This window comes from Misgurnus anguillicaudatus, unplaced genomic scaffold (assembly GCF_027580225.2).
Source record: "Misgurnus anguillicaudatus unplaced genomic scaffold, ASM2758022v2 HiC_scaffold_34, whole genome shotgun sequence".
Lineage (NCBI taxonomy): Eukaryota > Metazoa > Chordata > Actinopteri > Cypriniformes > Cobitidae > Misgurnus > Misgurnus anguillicaudatus.
Genome location: NW_027395284.1, coordinates 5,464,860 through 5,485,680, shown reverse-complemented (window position 1 = coordinate 5,485,680; position 20,821 = coordinate 5,464,860). Strand labels below are relative to the sequence as shown.

Genomic DNA, 20,821 nt, shown 5'->3' with positions numbered 1-20,821 from the left:
ACTCGCCGGGTTCCGTAGCATCACTTCCGGAACACGACGGGAAAAATGGCGACGGAGACAAACGAATCCAAAACGTCTATTAATATGGATCCCGCGTCGAGAGATGAGGTACGAACGGCATTATTTTGTGTAATTTATCCACTGTTATTAAGGTTTGATCGCACGGAGCCGCCGTTAGTCAGACTGTTGTGTTTCATCGGGTTTTAGCGGGCTGGGCCGATACACATGGAGCAGATGGCGCTACAGAAATGTTATTGAAACCATTTACGTTTGTAATACAGACACACGTGTTGTTATTGAACATTAGTAAACATTTATTTGAACGTATGTGCATGCCTGTTAGTCTTAAAGGTTCCGTTTAAGAATGGATTATGTTTGACGTCAATTAAAGTTTCATAGAGAAGTTACTACAAGTTACCGTACAGATACCGTGAGACAATAACATCAAGTCAGTCTCACACTATATAAACTGCTTAAACCAGCATAAGCTGGTAGCTGGTTTCAGCTGGTCCTCCCAGCCTGGCAAAGCTGGTGGGTCAGTTTGTCCTCCAGCCTGGCCAGCTTAACAGGTGACCAAAACACAGCTAAACCAGCTTGCTACATCAGCTAAAACCAAGTTGGGAGACTAGCTCACCAGCTTTTGCTGGTTATGTGTTTTCTATAAATTTCTAGGAAATGTCATTAAGGAAAATTCTTTGACATTTCATCAAGCAGCATGATAGACTATTAAACAGTTTGAAATCGTTTAGTTTCTATCTTTTCTGTGGTCTAGTTAGGTGCTTTTTCTTATTTAATCAGTCCAGGACTCAGTTGGACTTTAATTGACTTTATTAAGTCCATTAATTTAGTTTCTTTCTTTATTATTATTATTATTTTAAACAAGTTTTGAATTCTGTGTGCGTATGTACGTCTGTCTGTCTGACTGTCTGTCTGTATTTGTGTATATACACACAGTATATATCTTTTGTCTTTTCGTGTAAATGTTTTTATTTGTAATTTCTATGAACCCTGCAGAAACATTTAATTGCCAACATATGTGGTTGTCGTTAGGGATGCATATCAATTAATCGCGATTAATCTATAGCAGAATAAAAAAATTTGTTTACATCATATATGTGTGTGTACTGTGTATAATAACTTTGTATAGTTAAATGCACACACATGCATGTATATATTTAAGCAATGTTTACATATGTATATACATTTGTATATTTATGTATAATTTATATTATATATAAATATAAATACTTAGTATATAAATATATTTTTTTCTTAAAATTATACATGCATGTGTGCATATTTATATATACATAATTATTATACACAGTTCACACACATATATGATGTAAACAAAAACCTTTATTCTGCTATAGATTAATCACGATTAATTGATATGCATCCCTAGTTGTCGTGCATTTGATCAGCAAATTGGAGGTGATTGAACTTAATATTATATGTGATTCTAATAATTTTAGTACTTTGATAACTCTGAATGATGAGACTGTCTTCACATGTTTACCTAACAAGAGTAAATTCAGTGTAATATTGGCTTTGTGTTAATTTTTTGCTCTTATTGATTTTTTTTAATATCACAATAACTGTATAAATTTGTGACGTGGTTATTCTTTAATTCACTAAATTAAGTGTATTTTGTTTTACTTTTCATATGTTTTACAAATAATTAGGGCTGGGCGGTATGAGCAAAAATTCATATCCCAGTATATTTTTTTAGGAATGGCGGTAACCGATATTTATCCGGTATTTTTTACAAAAAGGATAAAAATGTTACTTAAAAGTCAAACCCTTTATTTAAAAAGTTTGCATAATCTTTGTGGCTGAAGTTGTACCATAAAGTTGTAAACACTCCCTAATAAACTATCTTTTCCACTTCAAATCAAAAAAAAAAAAAAGGCTATACCATACAGTAAAAATCATCTTTGTTAGAGCCTTTATCTCACCCGAAATGACTTTATGCTCATGTCCTTGATGAGTGGTGAATGTTTGTCATACCAAAGTTGTTTAGCTGGGTTTAGTTGACTTTATATACAAACCAGTGAAGTTCTTAATCATTTCTTTTTTTAACCTTGCTTTGTGCACATCGGCTTGATCATGTAATATGATCTTTAATTTGTAATATTATTATAATTATAGAAAAGTGTCCTGGCCATACTATTGAAATGATTAAATCCATAAAATTAGAAATGCACAATTCTCATTAATATACTGAACTGTCTGTAGCATTAAGATTTGTTGTCACAGAAATTATTTAAGTACTCAAACCTCTTCATTAAAAGGGGGTGTCACAGTCCTTTAGTCCTTACAGTGTATTCCAGTCACAAAAGTGGACAAAACTTAAAAAACATATGATCCAAAATAATAAAGTTTATACAACAGTTACGGTTCTGAAATCTGATTGGCTGAGTGCTACGTGCAAACTGAAACTAACGCACACACATTCAGCACTTTTAACCTGTCTCTGTTTCAGTCACACACATCCTCCCTTATTATTTCTCACTAATAATCTCATTAATTCACACTAATAACTTCACTGAAGCAGCACAGTCATTCGTTACTTATTCTAAAGTGACCTTTTAAAATTAAATAACGGAGACTTGTTTGTGACTGTTATATTGGGCTTTGAATCTGAGGAAAAAGTTGCCCACAAAATAAAGTTTGTGTTTTATCTACGCACTTGTCCGGTCGAACTGATGTATAAACACAGTATCACTCACCTGATATTGCTATAATAGTGATGAGGAATAACTGCAATAGCGTATTAGATAATAGTTGTTGTGATGGAGCGTCAGACATGTCGTTGGGACGGAAGCACACATATGCAGCGGTAAATTAATTCCAATGATCTCTCTGTAAAAGCTGATTGAGGAGACATTTTATTGTAGTCTTAAACTCAATTATTACAATCCTCCGAGTGCAATGCAGTTTTGGAATGTCTACATTCACGAGGCGCATCCAAGTGTCACGAAGAGTTTCTGCGTACTTGCTGGGACGGGCGGGCTCTGCAGCTCCCCCTTGTGTTTTTTAGAGAGATGTGCAATCATTGCGGTGATCTGAAATCATCGCGATGAGGTCAAACAATTGCAATGAGACGATTATTTAATCATTGTGACAGCCCTAGTCACATTGTTTTTAAAAATATACAACCCCAAAACAGAAAAAGTTGGGACACTGTAGAAATTGTGAGTAAAAAAGGAATGGAATAATTTACAAATCTCATAAACTTATATTTTATTCACAGTAGAATATAGATAACATATCAAATGTTGAAAGTAAGATATTTTGAAATGTCATGCCAAATATTGGCTCATTTTGGATTTCATGAGAGCTACACATTCCAAAAAAAGTTGGGACAGGTAGCAATAAGAGGCCAGAAAATTTAAATGTACACATAAGGAACAGTTGAAAGACCAATTTGCAACTTATTAGGTCAATTTGCAACATTATTGGATATAAAAAGAGCCTCTCAGAGTGGCAGTGTCTGTCAGAAGTCAAGATGGGCAGAGAATCACCAGTTCCCCCAATGCTGGAGCGAAAAATAGTTTTCTGAGTTTCTTAGAGAAAAATTGCAATGAGATTGAAGTTATCATCATCTACAGTGCATAATACCATTCAAAGATTCAGAGAATCTGGAACAATCTCTGTGTGTAAGGGTCCGGAAAACCATACTGGATGCCCCTGATCTTCGGGCCCTAAGACAGCACTGCATCACATACAGGAATGCTACTGTAATGGAAATCACAACATGGGCTCTGGAATACTTCCAGAAAATATTGTCAGTGAACACAATCCACCGTGTCATTCGCTGTTGCCAGCTAAAACTCTATAGGTCAAAAAAGAAGCCATATCTAAACATGATCCAGAAGCACAGGCGTTTTCCCTGGGCAACGCTCATTTAAAATGGACTTTGGCAAAGTGGAAAACTGTTCTGTGGTCCAACGAATCAAAATTTGAAGTTCTTTTTGAAAAACTGGGATGCCATTTCATCCGGACTAAAGAGGACAATGACAACCCAAGTTGTTATTAGCGTTCTTTTCAGAAGCCTGCATCTCTGATGGTTTGGGGCTGTATGAATGTGTGTGTCATGGGCAGCTTACACATCTGGAAAGGCACCATCAATGCTGAAAGGTTTATCCAAGTTCTAGATACATATGATCCCATTCAGACGTCGTGTCGTCTCTTTCAGGGAAGATCTTGCATTTTCCAACAAGACAATGCCAGACCACATACTGCATCAATTACAACATCAAGACTGAATAAAAGAAGGATCTGAGTACTGAAATGGCCAGCCTGCAGTCCAGATCTTTCACCCATAGAAAAGATTTGGTGCATCATAAAGAGGAAGATGCGACAAAGAAGACCTAAGACAGTTGAGCAACTAGAAGTCTGTATTAGACAAGAATAGGACAACATTCCTATTCCTAAACATTGGCCCTCTTCCAGCTGTTCCTTATATGTACATTTAATTTTTCTGGCCTCTTATTGCTACCTGTCCCAACTTTTTTTGGAATGTGTAGCTCTCATGAAATCCAAAATGAGCCAATATTTGGCATGACATTTCAAAATATCTTACTTTCAACATTTGATATGTTATCTATATTCTACTGTGAATAAAATATAAGTTTATGAGATTTGTAAATTATTCCATTCCTTTTTTACTCACAATTTCTACTGTGTCCCAACTTTTTCTGTTTTGGGGTTGTATTTGAAATATTTGTCATTCGTAACTGACAAGTAGTTAGTTGAGCTTAGAAGTCATCATGCTTGTATGTTCACCATGCTTGTATTAAATATGGGCAACATGTCAACAGATTAAGCCACAATAGACGTAACCTTGTTTCTACACTCTGTATATTTGTTTAATTCTGTATTTACTTGTTTCTTAATTTTTCTTAATAATCTCACTAATCTTTAGTGATATCCATGAAAATATGTATACCACTGTAGAAACAGTATAACAAACTTCTTATATTCAGGTTTGAGCTTCCTCCAAGGACAGCAAGCCAAGTTCGTTTACCATTGTTCATTAGACTGAATGTGCAGGTGAATTAGTGAAATAAATAAAATCAAAAATATCTGATTCCCCCACAATAGTATGTACATGACATTTTTCCTGGACACGTCCTGGCCAGGATTTCGAGTGTGTCTTCTAGAAGTCGTATTTGTAGACCGCAAACATCGACATACGCATACGAGCCATACGAATCACGTATCAAATGCGATGCATCACAGCACTAGTATGTATTGTAACTCCACCATAATGTCACACTTTCTCAGGAAGACTCTCCGGTCTGGGTTTCTTTTGTCTGGTGTAAAGTGCTGATATGGCTTTGTGTCTGAATGATTCATTTTTCGAGCACTCAGCATTCTCAAAGTATAAACCTCTGAAATACCACCCTACCTGCTTAAATGGCGACTGCAGTTTTCCATAAGCCTGCAGAAATCACTTAAGTAACCTGCTGCGTATGTCCTCAGATTAGGCTCGGTGGGGACAGATAATCTGATCTCAGCTTGTTGCGATTTGTATGTGGAGGAAGGCAAGCTCAAAGCCATTCTCCGAGTGTCCTCGCCTTCTCATCTTAACCCTTGTTGGTTTGCAAGCGTTACAGAAACAGCACTGAGAGTCTCACATTACCAACACACGGAACCCACTCGTCTGCTTCGTGCCCATCATGCTGAAGCAACAAATTGAATGTTGATTGAAACAGAGGTGCTGGCAGCTGTGTGGCATGTCCATTGATATGTGATTGAGAGAGTAATGCTCTACTGCTGCTGTGAGAAACTCAGGCAATTACTGCAGTACTAAATGCAAATGCACTCATGGGTGTTCTGTGTGTGCTTCGTCAGGTACTTTTTGTCGTTTTATATTCATACAGCATGAGGAACGCATCTGGTTTTGAAATCACAGTCCCACTACCTAAATTCATTCAGAAGTTATCACGGGTGTATATCCAGAGAACAAAGGCTGATTCATTATAAATCAATTTACAAAAAAATGCTGGGTTATTTTCAATCCAGCTTTGGGTCAAAAAGGTACAAACCCATCTATTGGGTTAAATTATCCCAGAAAATGTTTATACGAGTTAAAACTACCCATAAAGGGGACCTAGTAACATTGCCGTAATATTTGCGGAGCGCGTCCTGTGTGAATAAAAGGCAGGAACAATGCCGTAAGGGGTGTGCATGTTAGGAATTTATGGTGACATTGGGGTTTCAAATGCAGATCAACATTTACTACGAAAAATGTCTGCAAACTGGAATGAAGCCGGAATCTTGGTGCTCCTTACTATCTGCCCTGAAGCTGAGATCGACTGACATTATATTAGGACTGCGAGTCATGTGGTCATTTATGATCAAATCAGAATAAAAAAATGCACGAATGTGGTTTTTGTTGGGAGAAATCACGAAGAATACAACTTTCATCAAGGAATCCACCAAGTGCATGATTGCAAATACAATCCACGTTACGTGTCTTTACGAGATGTGTGTGACCACACGCACAGATTTCGGAAATTATTGACAGTGTGAATGAATTAAAACAAAACCATCCCTGGACAAATCCTGGAGACATTGGGTCTTATTCACTAATAATTGCGTAAGTTTGTTTATATTTATACGCACACTTGAACTTCTCACAAAAACTTTCCGCCTAATTCACAACACATGTGTATGTACATGAATTTGTTCTTACGTTAGTGAATTTGGAGTGTTCTACATGAGCGGATGTTTGCACAAGATTGTTAATTTGCATAAAACACGCCTAAGCCGGCTCTGTATAAAGGCTTTCCGCAGCGCAGCGCTGGTCCACAAAAATTTTTGGGCAGTTTGTAATAGAAGCGAAAGAGCTCGAAAAGAAATCCATGATCATATTTATTATTGGTAAAGTTCTGTTTTGTTTTGCACTTTGCTGTCCAACGACCAGAGTAACATTAAATAAGTATTGGATGCGTTAACAAATATGTCATTTATTAATATGACAGAGACCGCATCTGTATCTAAAATAAAACAGACTTGAGATCAAGTGATTGACGTTTGGACTTCTCATTACATTTACATGACGTTAACATTAGGCATTAAGCAGACGCTTTCATATAAAGATTTATAAAGTGAGGAAGGAAAGCGTGAAGATTTGTCATTACGTGAATCTTCTTTATATGCGTGGAAAAATAAGTCTGCTATAATAATTTGTAATGTATATAATAATAATAATATAGATCATGTGTGATAGTTTATGATACAAAAAATATTATAATATTAAATATAATCAAGTACATTTTATATATCAGCACGATTATAAACATTATAGTTATAGACCGTTTCAGCAGTAACAACATAAACAAGCGGCTGCACGTAACTTCCGGTAAACTCCGCTAATAATAAATAACAACAAAGTCCTTTAAACGTAGTTTATTTATATAACAAGCAAAAAAACAACACATAGATTACCTAGGAAACCAAAACATTTGTTATTTTCGACGAGGCATTTGTTCAAAAGATCAGTTTAGCAACTAGTCAGACCTTAAAAAAAAACGAAACCGGAAGTAAGGTTAGGATCCAGACGTGTATCACGTGCGTCCGATGAAGCCGTCTATAGCCTAGTATTTGAATATATCGCAAGTGATTATTGCAAACAAGTGGTTTTAGGTTTTCTTGATTTTTTGCATACATTTAGAAGAAATGTTGATACGAAAGTTTTTGTTGAATCACAATTTGTTCGTTAAAGCATTTGTACGTATCCCACGCACAAATTTGTGCATACGCATGCTTAATAAATGAAACCCATTTTCTTTATGTTTTCCAGAATCTGTGTGTAAAAAGGGCTATACAGTACTTAATGTCTGAAACCAAATGCTATAAACACATAATTTTCTCCAAATTTAGAGTGTTGCAAAGTATTTGTCATTTAGCATATATCACAATAGTTGTATATAACCTGATGTAGTTATCTTTTTGGAATATAAGCCTGAACTAACACTTCTGTTAATTGTACATTTTAAGGTGTCAATTTTAATCAGCCGGCGTCTGGCCAAAATCTGGCTGGCTGACACATATGTTGGCTTATCTCAATTCTTAATAATAGGAATAAACGGCAATCTGTCTGTGCTGAGCACCTGTGATACGATCACCCAAGACAGATGCTATCAGCAGGTGTAAACAATACAATACTACATAGCGTTTGTTCTTTATTTAGAAATGCATTTTTCAGCCCTTGGTCTTGTTTTCTAGGACACTGCCATCACAGCGCACCAATTTACTGAGACCTTCTGTACTGTACTGTTACAGAACAAGTGTGTACTTACTCTGTGTCCTCGCTTTTTCTTCTAGCCTGCCGGCCCGGGAGAGATGGAGCCGCGTCAGAGGACGACCAGCACAAGTTCATCTGAGGATGGAGACGGTGCTAAGCGCAGGAGAAGCGCCGGTGAGCCACTTCTTTCATTTTAAAGTTTGATCTGGAGCATTAGAACAATAGTCACCTTCAAAGAGTTTTAGAGCATTATTTATGAGGTGTTTATCCCCCTGCTTTTTCAGAGGTAATCTGTACTTTTCAATGTCCCCGTTTGTCAATATTTACTTCGTGCCTATGCATCTAATCTTGTTCCCCATTTTGAAATTATATTTTCAGGATGTTAATGACAACGTCATACCTAGAGGGCATTATTAAAGGACACCTATTGTCCGATTCATGTTTTAACATTACCTTTCGTGTGTAAGTGTGTATTAGTACATGTTAACGATATGCAAAAGGTACCAACCCCAAAGTAAACGATGACGCGAGTTATCGTCTCCAATGTGAATCTCTTTTTTTGGACTACAACATACACACGAATTGTAGGCAACAGTTTACTTACTAGGATTGTAGGGCCCTATAAAATCTGTTTTAATTTTTCCCAAATTCTGTTTTGTCCGTTAAAATTTTTGCAAATTCCGTTTTGTCCGTTTTAATTTTTGCCAATTTTTTTACCCTTTACTGTTATTTTAGTCATAAAAAGAGTGTGCCTTTAATCTTAATGATTAAAATGAACACACATACAATAGGAATGACCTTAAATTTATTGAGGTAAGTTTTTTCACATTCCCTGATTGAAACACACACACATAAACATTTTACTCAATGTGTTGTTGCAGAAGGCTACACGTGTCAAAGCACTGGTGCCTTCAGAAGTGCCTTAAACACATCAGTCAAGCGGAACACGATTCATATTTTAAACAAAATCGCTTGAAATGCATATAACTTTACAACATACACAGGATTATTACTTACTGAGCTGACTTCGGACAGCATGAGCGCGCAGCTCTCTGCACGTGCAAGCGAAAGTGTTAATGTTAATTTGCAAATTCTGCGGTTCCGTCCGCGATTCCGTGATCATGGAAATTATAGGGCCCTAGGATTGGTGATGTAGACAAGACCGACATTATCATAATTCTTCCCGCTTCGGATTTAGCCTGTAAGTTAAAGGTGCAATTTGTAAGATATTACTTTGATTACTATCAATATCTGTAATGTTTTCAACTACTTGTAAATCGTGAGAAAATTTCCATTCAAAACATTGACACGGGGCAGTGCAGTCTCCTGTCAATGACGTTAATATCCATGTGACCATTTGTCACCGCCTTTACTGACGTAAAAACCACTGACAACAGTGGTCGAGTTCGGAAAAATAAAATGGCGCCCAAGGAAGCGACTGGAGCACAAATTTTGTGTAAATAAAGATATACTTTCACTTTTTACACATTTTAATTGCATTTCTAGCGAGAAATTAGTATTGTAGTTTTCAAATATGTGATTAGTTATCACAAAGGCGCTCTCTGTTCATATTTCAAACACGCTGCCTTTGAAGTGCCTCCGAAAGCCTTTCTCTGAGCGGCCTTCATGCCTCTGAAGTCATTTCCTCATGAGGCAGCGAGGCAACAAAAGTCACTGCCTTGAGTTTTCGGACGCAGCCAGTGTCGTGGACAAATGCGGAACTATGCGACAGCGCCTGTCGGGCTACGGGCTTGCTTACGGACTTATGGATTACTCTTTACCGTCTGCCGCTGGTTGTGTCAGTAAAGACAGCTCCTGTAAGCGTACGGGCCAACCAAACGACCCAAGAAGAGTTTGGAACAAAACGAGAGAAAGAATGAGGATCAATTTAATGTGTTGCATTATCTGGATAGAGAGAGCTTCGCGACAACATTTAACTAGACAGAGATTTTGATCCTGCTTGTGTTTACGCGATGGGTGAGTTGTTTTTATTCGTAACCCTTCAAAAAACGTATGCTATTATATTGATCACAACATTAGTGTGTAGACTGTAATCAGCGCGTCTTCCCGCGGACAATATGCACATCAAAAGGTATTGTACAGCAATATAAATGGTCATTTTAAGACACTTCACATTAAGTTGAAAACTTAATTCTGTGCTGTGTTAACCATCGAATTTGGACTAATACTGTAACATCTATGACTAACAATTTCGTTTTGAACATCACATATAAACTTACATAATGAAATAAACGATGTCATCAAACGCAACATTTATAAGACTTGATTACCTTATCCGTCAATGTGATTTCTCGTTCGCGTCTGATTGATGGCCATCAGCGGTAATTCCACGCTGCTTCAGAGCGTCATTAAACAACGTCATTGTTATTGATTTGATCTGGCGCCAGCTAGCGGCGCAGATAATACAAATTGCATCTTTAAATCCTGTTACCATTGCATTGTGACCGAATCTTTCAAACATGGTAAGAAGCGTCACATTTCCGGCTGACGTCAGAGGTATTCAGACCAATCACAGCGTACAGATTAATTGGCGAATCAGGGACACGGACTTTTCAAAATTTATGAGTTTTGTACCAAATCAGTCTGTTTCAGAAAGAGAGTGAAATCTGGAGCTACAAAAATGTACGATATGTGCAAAATAACGTTTTTTAACCATAAACAATGCAAACACATTGTATTATACCAAATAGACAAAGTAACGCTTTTTAGCAATGAAATAGGTGCTCTTTAATCTCTAGAAATTTTTATTTTGCTCACCCTATGCCCTCTGAAAATAATCTGAGGTAAAACAAATTGAGTTTATTCAGATGACCAGAAACGGTTGCTTCAGCTCTTTCTTGACATATAAACCCCCTTATCCTAACAGCTGAGACCTACTTTTACCTTTTCTATAGTCAGCTCATAGTGTGACATCAATGCTCTACTGTAGATGCACCTGTCGCAGATTCACACAGATTGTCCAGCTCGCATGGTTGTGTGAAAAATGACCACAAACAAAACCTCCATTCTACCGACTACGTGTATTTATTTTTATTTCTCAGGGGTTGTTTACACCTTGCATTTAGTCGATTTTCTGTCTCTCTTGTGATAAGATACAAAATGCATACTCTTGCATATTCTCTTCGAAAGCGAGGATGCTGTTGCAGGTGTAATTTTGTATTTATGTTTTGTAATATTATGGCTAATATTTGGTTCTTGTGTCACCTGAATTTCGTACTGCAATGGCGAGTCAGTAATCTAGACTCATGATATTTACGCAGCCTCAACACTTCTGCGTGTTTATCTGATCTATTGCTTTCTGGTCTCTGGAGCTCATCACCAACAGTCTCACTTCAGTAACCCTCATAGTCCGTGTTATCGTCTAGAAAATGCTTTCTGCTGAGCTGTTGCAAATCAGATATATGTCTGCGAGTCGGAGTATTTTCAGACACTTGCACAGGGATATTTGCCCACACTCGAGTGAGATTTATCGAATTATCCCTGTAAAACCCAAGGACACGTCTCACCCAATGACATGCTGTGTACGATGATGTGTGGAGTGGTCAATCTCTGTGTCATTGTGGTTAAATAGAACAATTTGGCTCAAATGTAAGCATAATTATACCCGAGGGTGCTCAGCAGTCCAACATAATAGTGACATAAAGCCTTTTTAGGGGTACTGTGGACATTTTAAAGATTTTCTGTATCCCTTTTTGGAAAATTTTAAGAAACTTTTTTTCTCTGTGATGTATGATAATTTCCTGCAAATTGTGAGGTTTGTGAAGAACATTCATGATGGCCATTGATTTGTCATACATTTTGGGACAAGAAAACCTACATCCACGTTCTTTGATTTGAACCTTGTGTCAGCAATGGTCGGACTTTCATTGTTATAATTCAATTTAAAAACAGCAGCATGTTTCAAAAAAGTTATTGTCCATCTAGTTCTTTAAATTCGTTAATGGTTAACCTTTTTTAAATCTGTCCTTCAGAGCGATTTTAAAATGTCAGGTTCACCACTTAGATTTGCTCTTGAAAGTTGAACAGAAAATGACACCTGCTGCTTGAAAGCCATTTCTTACTGCGAAATTTGGCCCATGCGTTTTAAGATCATGCATTTTTAAACCTTTGCACCAAAATCACTTTGTTTGCACTTTAAGATGTCAGTATCGTAAAAGCCTTCTATGAAAAATTAAGAAACGTTTAGGCTTAGGATGTGTTTTTGTAGCAGCTTTTAAACCAACAAAGAGATCAGCGGGAGAACAGCAGGTGTTGAGTCACATGCCCAGATGGGATCTCAACAGATTGCATTGCTCTTTATAATTATTTCATGGGCTTTTTGTGCTCCCCAGGACAAATTCGGTGTCCTCTTGTGCGTGTTAGCTCTTTGTGTAAAATCACAAGAGAAATCATGCATTTATTTACCCAATAATGATGTAAACCCGTATTTGAGTCCCTCTTAAGAGTTCTGTCCCTTTTTTTTTTGCAATGTATTCTTTACAAAATTTAGTCTCTCTCTTCTGCCTCATTCCCATCCCATTCATTAATTTATTCATTCATCGTTAGTTTAGTTAACAATAGGGTAGCACTGTTGCCTCACAGCAATAAGGTCCACGGTTCGAGCCCCGGCTAGATCAGGTGGCCTTTCTGTGTGGAGTTTGCATGTTCACCCTGTGTCAGCGTGGGTTTACTCCAGGTACTCCGGTTTCCTCCCACAGGCCAAAAGTATGCAAGTTAGGCAAATTGGAGATGTCAAATTGTCCCTCCCCCAACATGAGTATGAATAAAACTTGTGTATGGATTAACTGGTTTTCGCCATGAATATAGCCGTAGATGCTGGAATGGCGTAAAAAATAAAGGAAGAAGAAGTAATTAACAATAGCAGTAAACCTGTCCTCTGGTTTTTATTTCTTTTTGTTTTGTTTTCCAGAGGGCCAGCATGAGGATCATCCTAGATCAGCCCAGCTTGAGAGGTCTGGTTCCAAAGAGGGAAGTCCACGAGCAGGCAGTCCGGCATTGAGGGCGTCCTCAAAGGCCAGCCGCAGTCAAGGGTCCAGCGACTCGGACAGTAACAGCAGCGATGAGGACAGCGATTATGCTGTATGGCACAGAATGAAGAGTAGTGTCACACATATCAAAGTGAGACCAAATTATATTGTTTTGATCATGTTTTTTTCTTTCTACATTGCATAGATTTTTTTAATTTGTGCAAGTTTAGTTCATCATTCAATTTTGTATATTTTTTTGGAATCTGTTTAATGATTGGTGAAACATTTGTGCGTTTAAGGGTTAAAAGTTTTAGCAAAAATTGTGTAGTCAGATTTTAGAGTTTACATGGCAGTCATTCACCTACAACATGTTTGTCTTTGTTTCAGCGTGCATCGGATGATGACAGCAAAAACAGACAAGAAAGCCCCTCACCGGACAGGTAAGTCTTAAGTCCTCTATGAGTCTTGAAATCCACCCAGAATTTTGAAGCTTCTTTAACTCTTTTCCTGCCAGCGTTTTTTTTTTTTTTTTTAAGTTTCCAGCCAGCATTTTTTATGATTTTCAAAAAAGTTTAATGCTTTTGAGAGAATTTGATTCTTTAAATATACAAACAAACAATATACCAAATGAAAGACTCTTTGATTTCATCCTATCTTTATTTGTTCTCTTTTTATCACCTCTCAAATATGGGTAGGTTTCTTCAAAAAGCTAGAGATAATTGCATTTTTGTAAAGGACTTTTGTTAAAGATCAGATTCAGAGCAATGATCAAAACATACAGATACAAAAGAGTTTTACTGTTTTTGAATCAGTGGATGCTTCAGTGTTGGGTAAGAGTGCCACCTAGTGGTTAATAGCGGAAATATGGATTGCCGTAAAAACTAGTCATTGGCAGGGAAGCGTTTTCTCTTAATTGACGAGATAAAAAGTAAAAACTTCACTATTTGTCTCCATAAAAGGAATAAAACTCAGAAGTCACGCTCAAGATCCCGCTCCAGATCTCGCTCTAGATCCCACTCCAGATCCCGCTCCAGATCTCGCTCTCCTCCGGATCGATATGGAAGGGGCCGTAGGTGAGAAATATATGTGCTTGGCAAATTTGTTTTCTTTTTCGTACTGATGTAAAATATGGCACCTTTCGGACCTGACATTTCTTTGCTCTTTTGTGTTGTTGTATCAGGTCCAGGGAGCGCGAGCGAGACAGAGACCGATATGGCGACCGGGATCGTTACCAGCGGCGCTCCAGCAGAGAGAGGGATTTGGAACACAGGAGGAGGGGAAGGTCATCCTCACCAGCCAAGAATGATGAACCTCCTGCTGATGAGCCTCCAGTCAAGAAGAGGAAGGAGGCTCTGGACCCCATCCTGACCCGAACCGGTGGTGCCTACATCCCACCAGCCAAACTGCGTATGATGCAGGCTCAGATCACTGACAAGAGCAGGTTGGTTTCACAGTTAGATAAGGGTCTCAAACTGAGAGGGTGTCGATCCTAAACTTTCTTTTCTCATAAAATTCTGAAGCTGTTGAAGTCATGCTGATGCACTTTTTTTGCCCTTTACTTACACTAGAGAAGTATTTTGTTTTTCCCAATAAAGGATAATTTATTCATAGTTAGGGAATAGTAGAGTCTTTCAAATCACATCAAATGTGATTTTAGCCATATTTAAATGTATGCATTGTGTGTTGCCTTGGGATCGAACTCACCACCATTTGCTTTGTTATTTACCAAAATGCTCTACTAACTGAACTACAGGAACACAAATTTAACTACAGGGACAATAGACTGGCATGTTGTTTTTTATACAAAATACACCCCAATATCGAACAACCTGTTTGACGCCATTGTTGTGAAAGTCTAGGGTGAATGTGCCAAGTAATAAAGAGTAATTGCCATGTATCATAGGGGATCTTTGTTTATTCGTCTTCAATTATATTGACTTTGAAGCCATCTTGGACCTCATGATAAGAATAGATTGTGATTTATAGGTGGTGGGAAATGCATCCGCATGGATTCAATGAAGGATCGATTCAATTCCTCATGCAGAAGAATGGAGGTCACCAGTCAGGAAATATAGAGGCGTCCCTCAGGGTTGGGAGATATCTATAGCATGAGAAGTGCAGTCGTGTCCTGCGCTTGAGGCCAGACACTGGAAGATAGGAGATAGAGAGACAATACATCAGGGATTACTCTCAAGAGCAAATAAGGGCAGGGAATTAGGTGGGGAAAAATAGCTGTTCGCCACGAAACCAAGATAGACTGCGGAACATCTCACCATCAGCATTTTCCAGGATGAAGTACAGAATGAGAAACAGGGAGGATATATCATGATTTAGTCCAAAAAATAGACCATCATGTGTGAATTAAATATTAATAATAATACAAAATCTATAATGTTATGTATCGTTACCATTCTGTATGTTTTATTTTAAATCCACAGTTTGGAGTATCAGAGAATGAGCTGGGAAGCCTTAAAGAAATCCATAAATGGTCTGATCAACAAAGTAAACGTTTCAAACATCGCCAACATTATTCAAGAGCTTCTGCAGGAGAATATAGTGAGGGGCAGGTAAAGATTTCAGTCATATGTTGTACTTAACTGTTTCATTGTCCTGTCTCCAAAACATTGATGGTCCTGGTCTTGTGTCTCTTCAGGGGTCTTCTAGCAAGATCTACACTTCAGGCCCAGGCCGCCTCTCCTATCTTCACCCATGTGTACGCTGCTGTGGTGGCCATCATCAACTCCAAGTTTCCTCAGATCGGGGAACTTATACTCAAGAGGCTCATTCTCAATTTTCGGAAAGGTTACAGGAGAAATGATAAAGTAAGCTTGTAGGAAGCTGGGTTCTAATGGGGAGCTTATTTAAATCTTTTTCTAATTTCTTTTGCTTCAATTTTTTTAGCAACAATGTCTCACAGCATCCAAGTTTGTGGCTCATCTCATCAACCAGAATGTGGTATGTTCTATTTCTTTTCATTTATGCTTTTAATATATATGAGATTAGACTGATGTGTCTATTAATTTGTTCTTTATCATATTTTTTTATTTGTCCTGCAGGCTCATGAAGTCCTGTGTCTGGAGATGCTGACCCTACTGTTGGAAAGACCAACTGATGACAGTGTGGAGGTGGCTATCAGCTTTCTTAAAGAGTGTGGTCTTAAACTGACAGAGGTTTCTCCCCGGGGGATCAATGGTATTTTCTTATTTTCCGCTCCTGAAGTTTATCATAGTATTAAACAGTAGACCAACCAGTGCCATTTGCTTTTTCAGCCATCTTTGAGCGTCTGAGGAACATCTTGCACGAGTCAGAGATTGATAAGCGTGTGCAGTACATGATTGAGGTAATGTTTGCCATCAGGAAGGATGGGTTTAAGGACCACCCCGTCGTCCCAGAGGGACTCGACCTGGTTGAAGAGGAGGACCAGTTCACACACATGCTCCCTCTTGAGGATGATTACAACACAGAGGATATCCTGAGTAAGATCAGTCACACTCAGTTATGACATTTAATGTTTCAAATCTTTCTGTCTCTTAAGGAAGGGGTGGGGTAAGGTTGTCTTGTTGAATACTGATAAGAGATCTCAGCAAAGCACAGATACGGGATCACAGTAAAGCACCTATAAGGGATCTCAGTTAAACACTTACAACAGATCTTCATAAAGCACCAATACGAGATCCCCATAAACCACTTATCCCAGATATTCATAAGGCGCCAATACAACATCTCAGTAAAGAATCGATATGATAGCTCGGTAAAACCCCTATAACAGTAAAGCACTGATACAGAATCTCAGTGAAGCAACGATACATGATCTCAGTGCAGCGCCTATAGAGGATTTCAGCAACGCCCCTATACAGGATCTCAGTGCAGCACCTATATGTGATCTCAGTAAAGCTCCTATACGGGATCTCCTTAAAGTGTCAATAGAGGATCTCAGTAAACCTCCTATATGGGATCTCAGCGCCTATACGTGATCTCAGCGTAGGGCCTATACGGGATCTCAGCGCAGGGCCTATACGTGATCTCAGTAAAGCGCCAATACGTGATCTCAATAAAGCGCCTATATGGGATCTCCGTAAAGCACCTAAACGGGATCTCAGTAAAGCGCCTCTACCAGATCTCAGCAAAGCGCCAATACCTGATCTCAGTAAAGGGCCCATACGTGATCTCAGTAAAGCGCCAATACGAGATCTCAGTAAAGCACCAATATGTGACCTCAGTAAAGCGCCTACACGTGACCTCAGTAAAGCACCAATACGGTATCTCAGTGAAGCGCCTATACGGGATCTCAGTGAAGCGCCTATACGGGATCTCAGTAAAGCGCCTATACGGAATCTTAGTAACGTGCCTATACGTGATCTCAGTAAAGCACCAATACAGGATCTTAGGAAAGCGCCTATATGGGATCTTAGTAAAGCGCCTATACAGTAGGGCTGGGCGATTTGACCTAAAATCAAAACCTCTGTTAATCTAACATTTGACATCGGTTACGATTAATAAACGATTATTTTTTTGCCTCATAGTTCACTGACAAGGTTGGAAAGTTAAGGGCACACCTTAAATCAGCCTGCAATGCAATTATTCACATTTTTCCCAAAATATTAAATAGACTTAACTCTATGCAGATGTTGCATGTCATTATGTACAATTGATGAAACTTTCAGAATGGGAAGTTATGAACCAAAGAATCATACAACCCCCATGACTAATTATAGAAATCAGATACATACATAATAAGTTGTATCCAGATAGCATATTGTAATGAGATGAGTAGGGCAAAATACATACTTGGACTGTATCCTTTACACGTTTCTTGTATTCAATCCATTTTTTCTTAACTGGGCACTGATGTCTAAGACATTTATTCTCATCTGTAATGCTTTTGGTGTTAATGTAGACTAGAAGTTCTCCCGTTCTCTCTCTCCGTCATCTCTGAAGTGTCTAATTAAACTCACGCGGGCGCGTCTTTTCGCGGTTTTGAGTGAGTGAGATGTGATGACATTACCCGGGCTGCTTGACCCATCGGTAGATTAAACTGAGCGCGTGTGCGGTAAAAACCCGATCGCGCATTCCGTATTTTTGTCACAGGTGCCTGCACATTCGCGAGTACTTATTAAAAAAAGTACTGTGCTTCTTTTGGGCACTAGATGATCCTGCTGCTCAGTTAAACAGTGTTTGAGTTCTCCTCCATGTTTCGCTGTGCCACTGACAGGACGGGGCGGAGTTACGCAACATCACACGCAGCAGTTTGTTTTTAAAGGGAAAGTATTAACAGGATTAAAAACCGAAATAACCGACATGATAAAATAATGTCGGTTAGAGGTTCTGAATTTCGGTTTCGGTTATTTTTCGATTAATCGCCCAGCCCTACTATACAGGATCTTAGTAAATTCCCTATACGTGATCTCGGTTAAGTGCCTATACGGGACCTCGGTAAAGTGCCTTATAGGGATCTCAGTAAAGCGCCTATACGGGATCTTAGTAAAGTGCCTATACGGGATCACAGTAAGGGTGTTATAGGCATTTGACAGATCTCATATCGATCCTTTGCTGAGATCCCAAATATGCACTTTACTGAAATCTCAGTAAAGCACCTGTACGGGATCTCCTTACAGTGCAGATACGGGATTTCAATTGTGTAGAACATTTGCACATTTCTTTTTCAAATAACACTTGCGTTTTGGTTACGTTTTTAATCTTTTATTAATGTGTCGAATTGAACGCCTGATTTGATAAGTGTTGAAAGTGCCTCTTTTGCCTTCATCATTTTTGCTGAAGTGCTGAGCGAATAAGATTCACTACCGTATGTAACTAAACTGCCAGCTCTCGATTTCTCACGTTCAGCAGCTAATTACCCTGATAAAAACATAATAGATGACTTCCTTTTCTCTAAAGCCACCCAAGAGGGAAGTAATAACTCCATCCCCTGAAAGCGGAGACTGCAATCTTAACTCCGTTTGTGTGCAATTACGGCTTCTGTGTTTTAAGTATTGATATTTAGCCTCTTTCTACAGCGATGTTTATGGACAAATATGTTTTTTGAGGGTTATGAGACAAAGCACGCTAATTGAAAATTCATACAAGCTGGACTTCATGGAGCACGAACAGCCATTATAACGTTAAGCTCTTTTATGCGTTAAGACTAATAAACAACAAATTCTTCTTTATGGGTAATTGCCTCTGATTACATCTTGTTGGCACTGACTTAATTGCTGCAAAAATTGTAATTGCGGTCTGCCTTACGTCAACAATGTTTCTTTTACAGATGTTTTCAAATTGGATCCCAACTTCCTGGAGAATGAAGAGAAGTACAAAACAATTAAGCGGGGTGAGTTAATGAATCGTTCGCTGTATGCATACACAGTTTTTTTCATCGCCACCTATTAAAATAGACACCTTTTGATTTCCATCTCTCTATTTTAATTGTGTGCTAATTGCGCAATGGAGTGGAGATGGCCATATGGTGAGGGAAGCAGAAATGGTGGCCCTTAAATGTGGCAATTTGAGCAGCTTGTTTTCGGATAGGGGGATGATTACTCCGTTTACGGCTTAAGAAGCAAGTCTAATAGAATTATTCAGTAGTGGAGAATGTTGACCTAAGGCACCAGTGGGAGACCTCGGCAAAGAGGGGAGTGTGTTTATGTGTTACGGTTGTCACTTTTCCTAAAATCAACTTTAAATGAATTCTAAGTAGTGTGAAATTTGAATTAATATGGACTTTTGCATTGATGAGGTTTTCTGCTGTAGTGAAATTCTAGCTATTTCACCAATGCACAGATGTCAGCGTGTAGGTTAGATTCCCAGGGAATGCCTATACTTATAAAATATGTTGCTTAAATGCACTGTATAAAAGCATCTACCAGATGTGTGATTAATGCAGTCATTTCAACTGATTTGGCCTTTTTTCACGCCTCAGAAATTCTCGACGAGGGAAGCAGCGACTCTGGTGAGGAGGCTGATGGCAGCGGTGATGATGATGACGATGAGGAAGATGAAGAGGAGGCGGCTGGTGAAGGTATTTATTCATACTTTTCATATCTTTTCATTTATGAGGCTTGTTCTTATGTCTGAGTTGCATTACATGTGTGTGTTTGAGGATAATGCTTTGCATTAGTTCTTAAGATAATCTTGCTAATGTGGTCCCTTGGGTCCATGAGCTGTGGGGAAACTGCATGGAACACTACTTCCATAAGGGCACGGCTGTTCCACAGCACTTTGTGTTCCAGTCATTAAAGGGATTATATCATACTATCATTTTGCTACTTTAGGTTCACTAACAATGAGTGCATTTACATGCACAGTCTTTCGCAGATTATGCTTAGTAAACTGATAATTAGTGGGGTCATGTAACCACGTAAATTGGTTTTACTTTATCTGGGAAAGCCCAGAAACGGCATAAGGAAAAACGATTGGCACAGGTCGTTTTTTGTTCACTGCTCCGATTTCGCATTGCGTGTAAACCCCTTAACCGGCTTTCTCGCATTTTGTTCATGTGCGCAAGTAAGCGCAAAGTTAGTACTTGACTGAAACTGTGAAAATATTAGCTCATGTTACATTTACAGGTTCTGCAGAC

The 20,821-nt window shown here is 38.5% G+C and overlaps 1 protein-coding gene across 1 annotated transcript in view; it reads left to right on the top strand.

Annotated features, from left to right (window-relative positions):
* The window catches only part of LOC141363351 (pre-mRNA-splicing factor CWC22 homolog), a gene marked incomplete at its 3' end in the record, with an annotated part of 48,600 nt that continues 27,779 nt past the window's right edge, over window positions 1-20,821 (top strand). Inside the window, 13 exon segments of the mRNA XM_073865994.1 lie at window positions 1-108; window positions 8,341-8,434; window positions 13,191-13,399; window positions 13,636-13,688; window positions 14,208-14,321; window positions 14,429-14,689; window positions 15,687-15,815; window positions 15,902-16,070; window positions 16,150-16,203; window positions 16,305-16,440; window positions 16,518-16,724; window positions 19,514-19,576; window positions 20,165-20,263. Of these exon segments, the coding sequence (XP_073722095.1) occupies window positions 46-108; window positions 8,341-8,434; window positions 13,191-13,399; window positions 13,636-13,688; window positions 14,208-14,321; window positions 14,429-14,689; window positions 15,687-15,815; window positions 15,902-16,070; window positions 16,150-16,203; window positions 16,305-16,440; window positions 16,518-16,724; window positions 19,514-19,576; window positions 20,165-20,263 (1,651 nt within the window).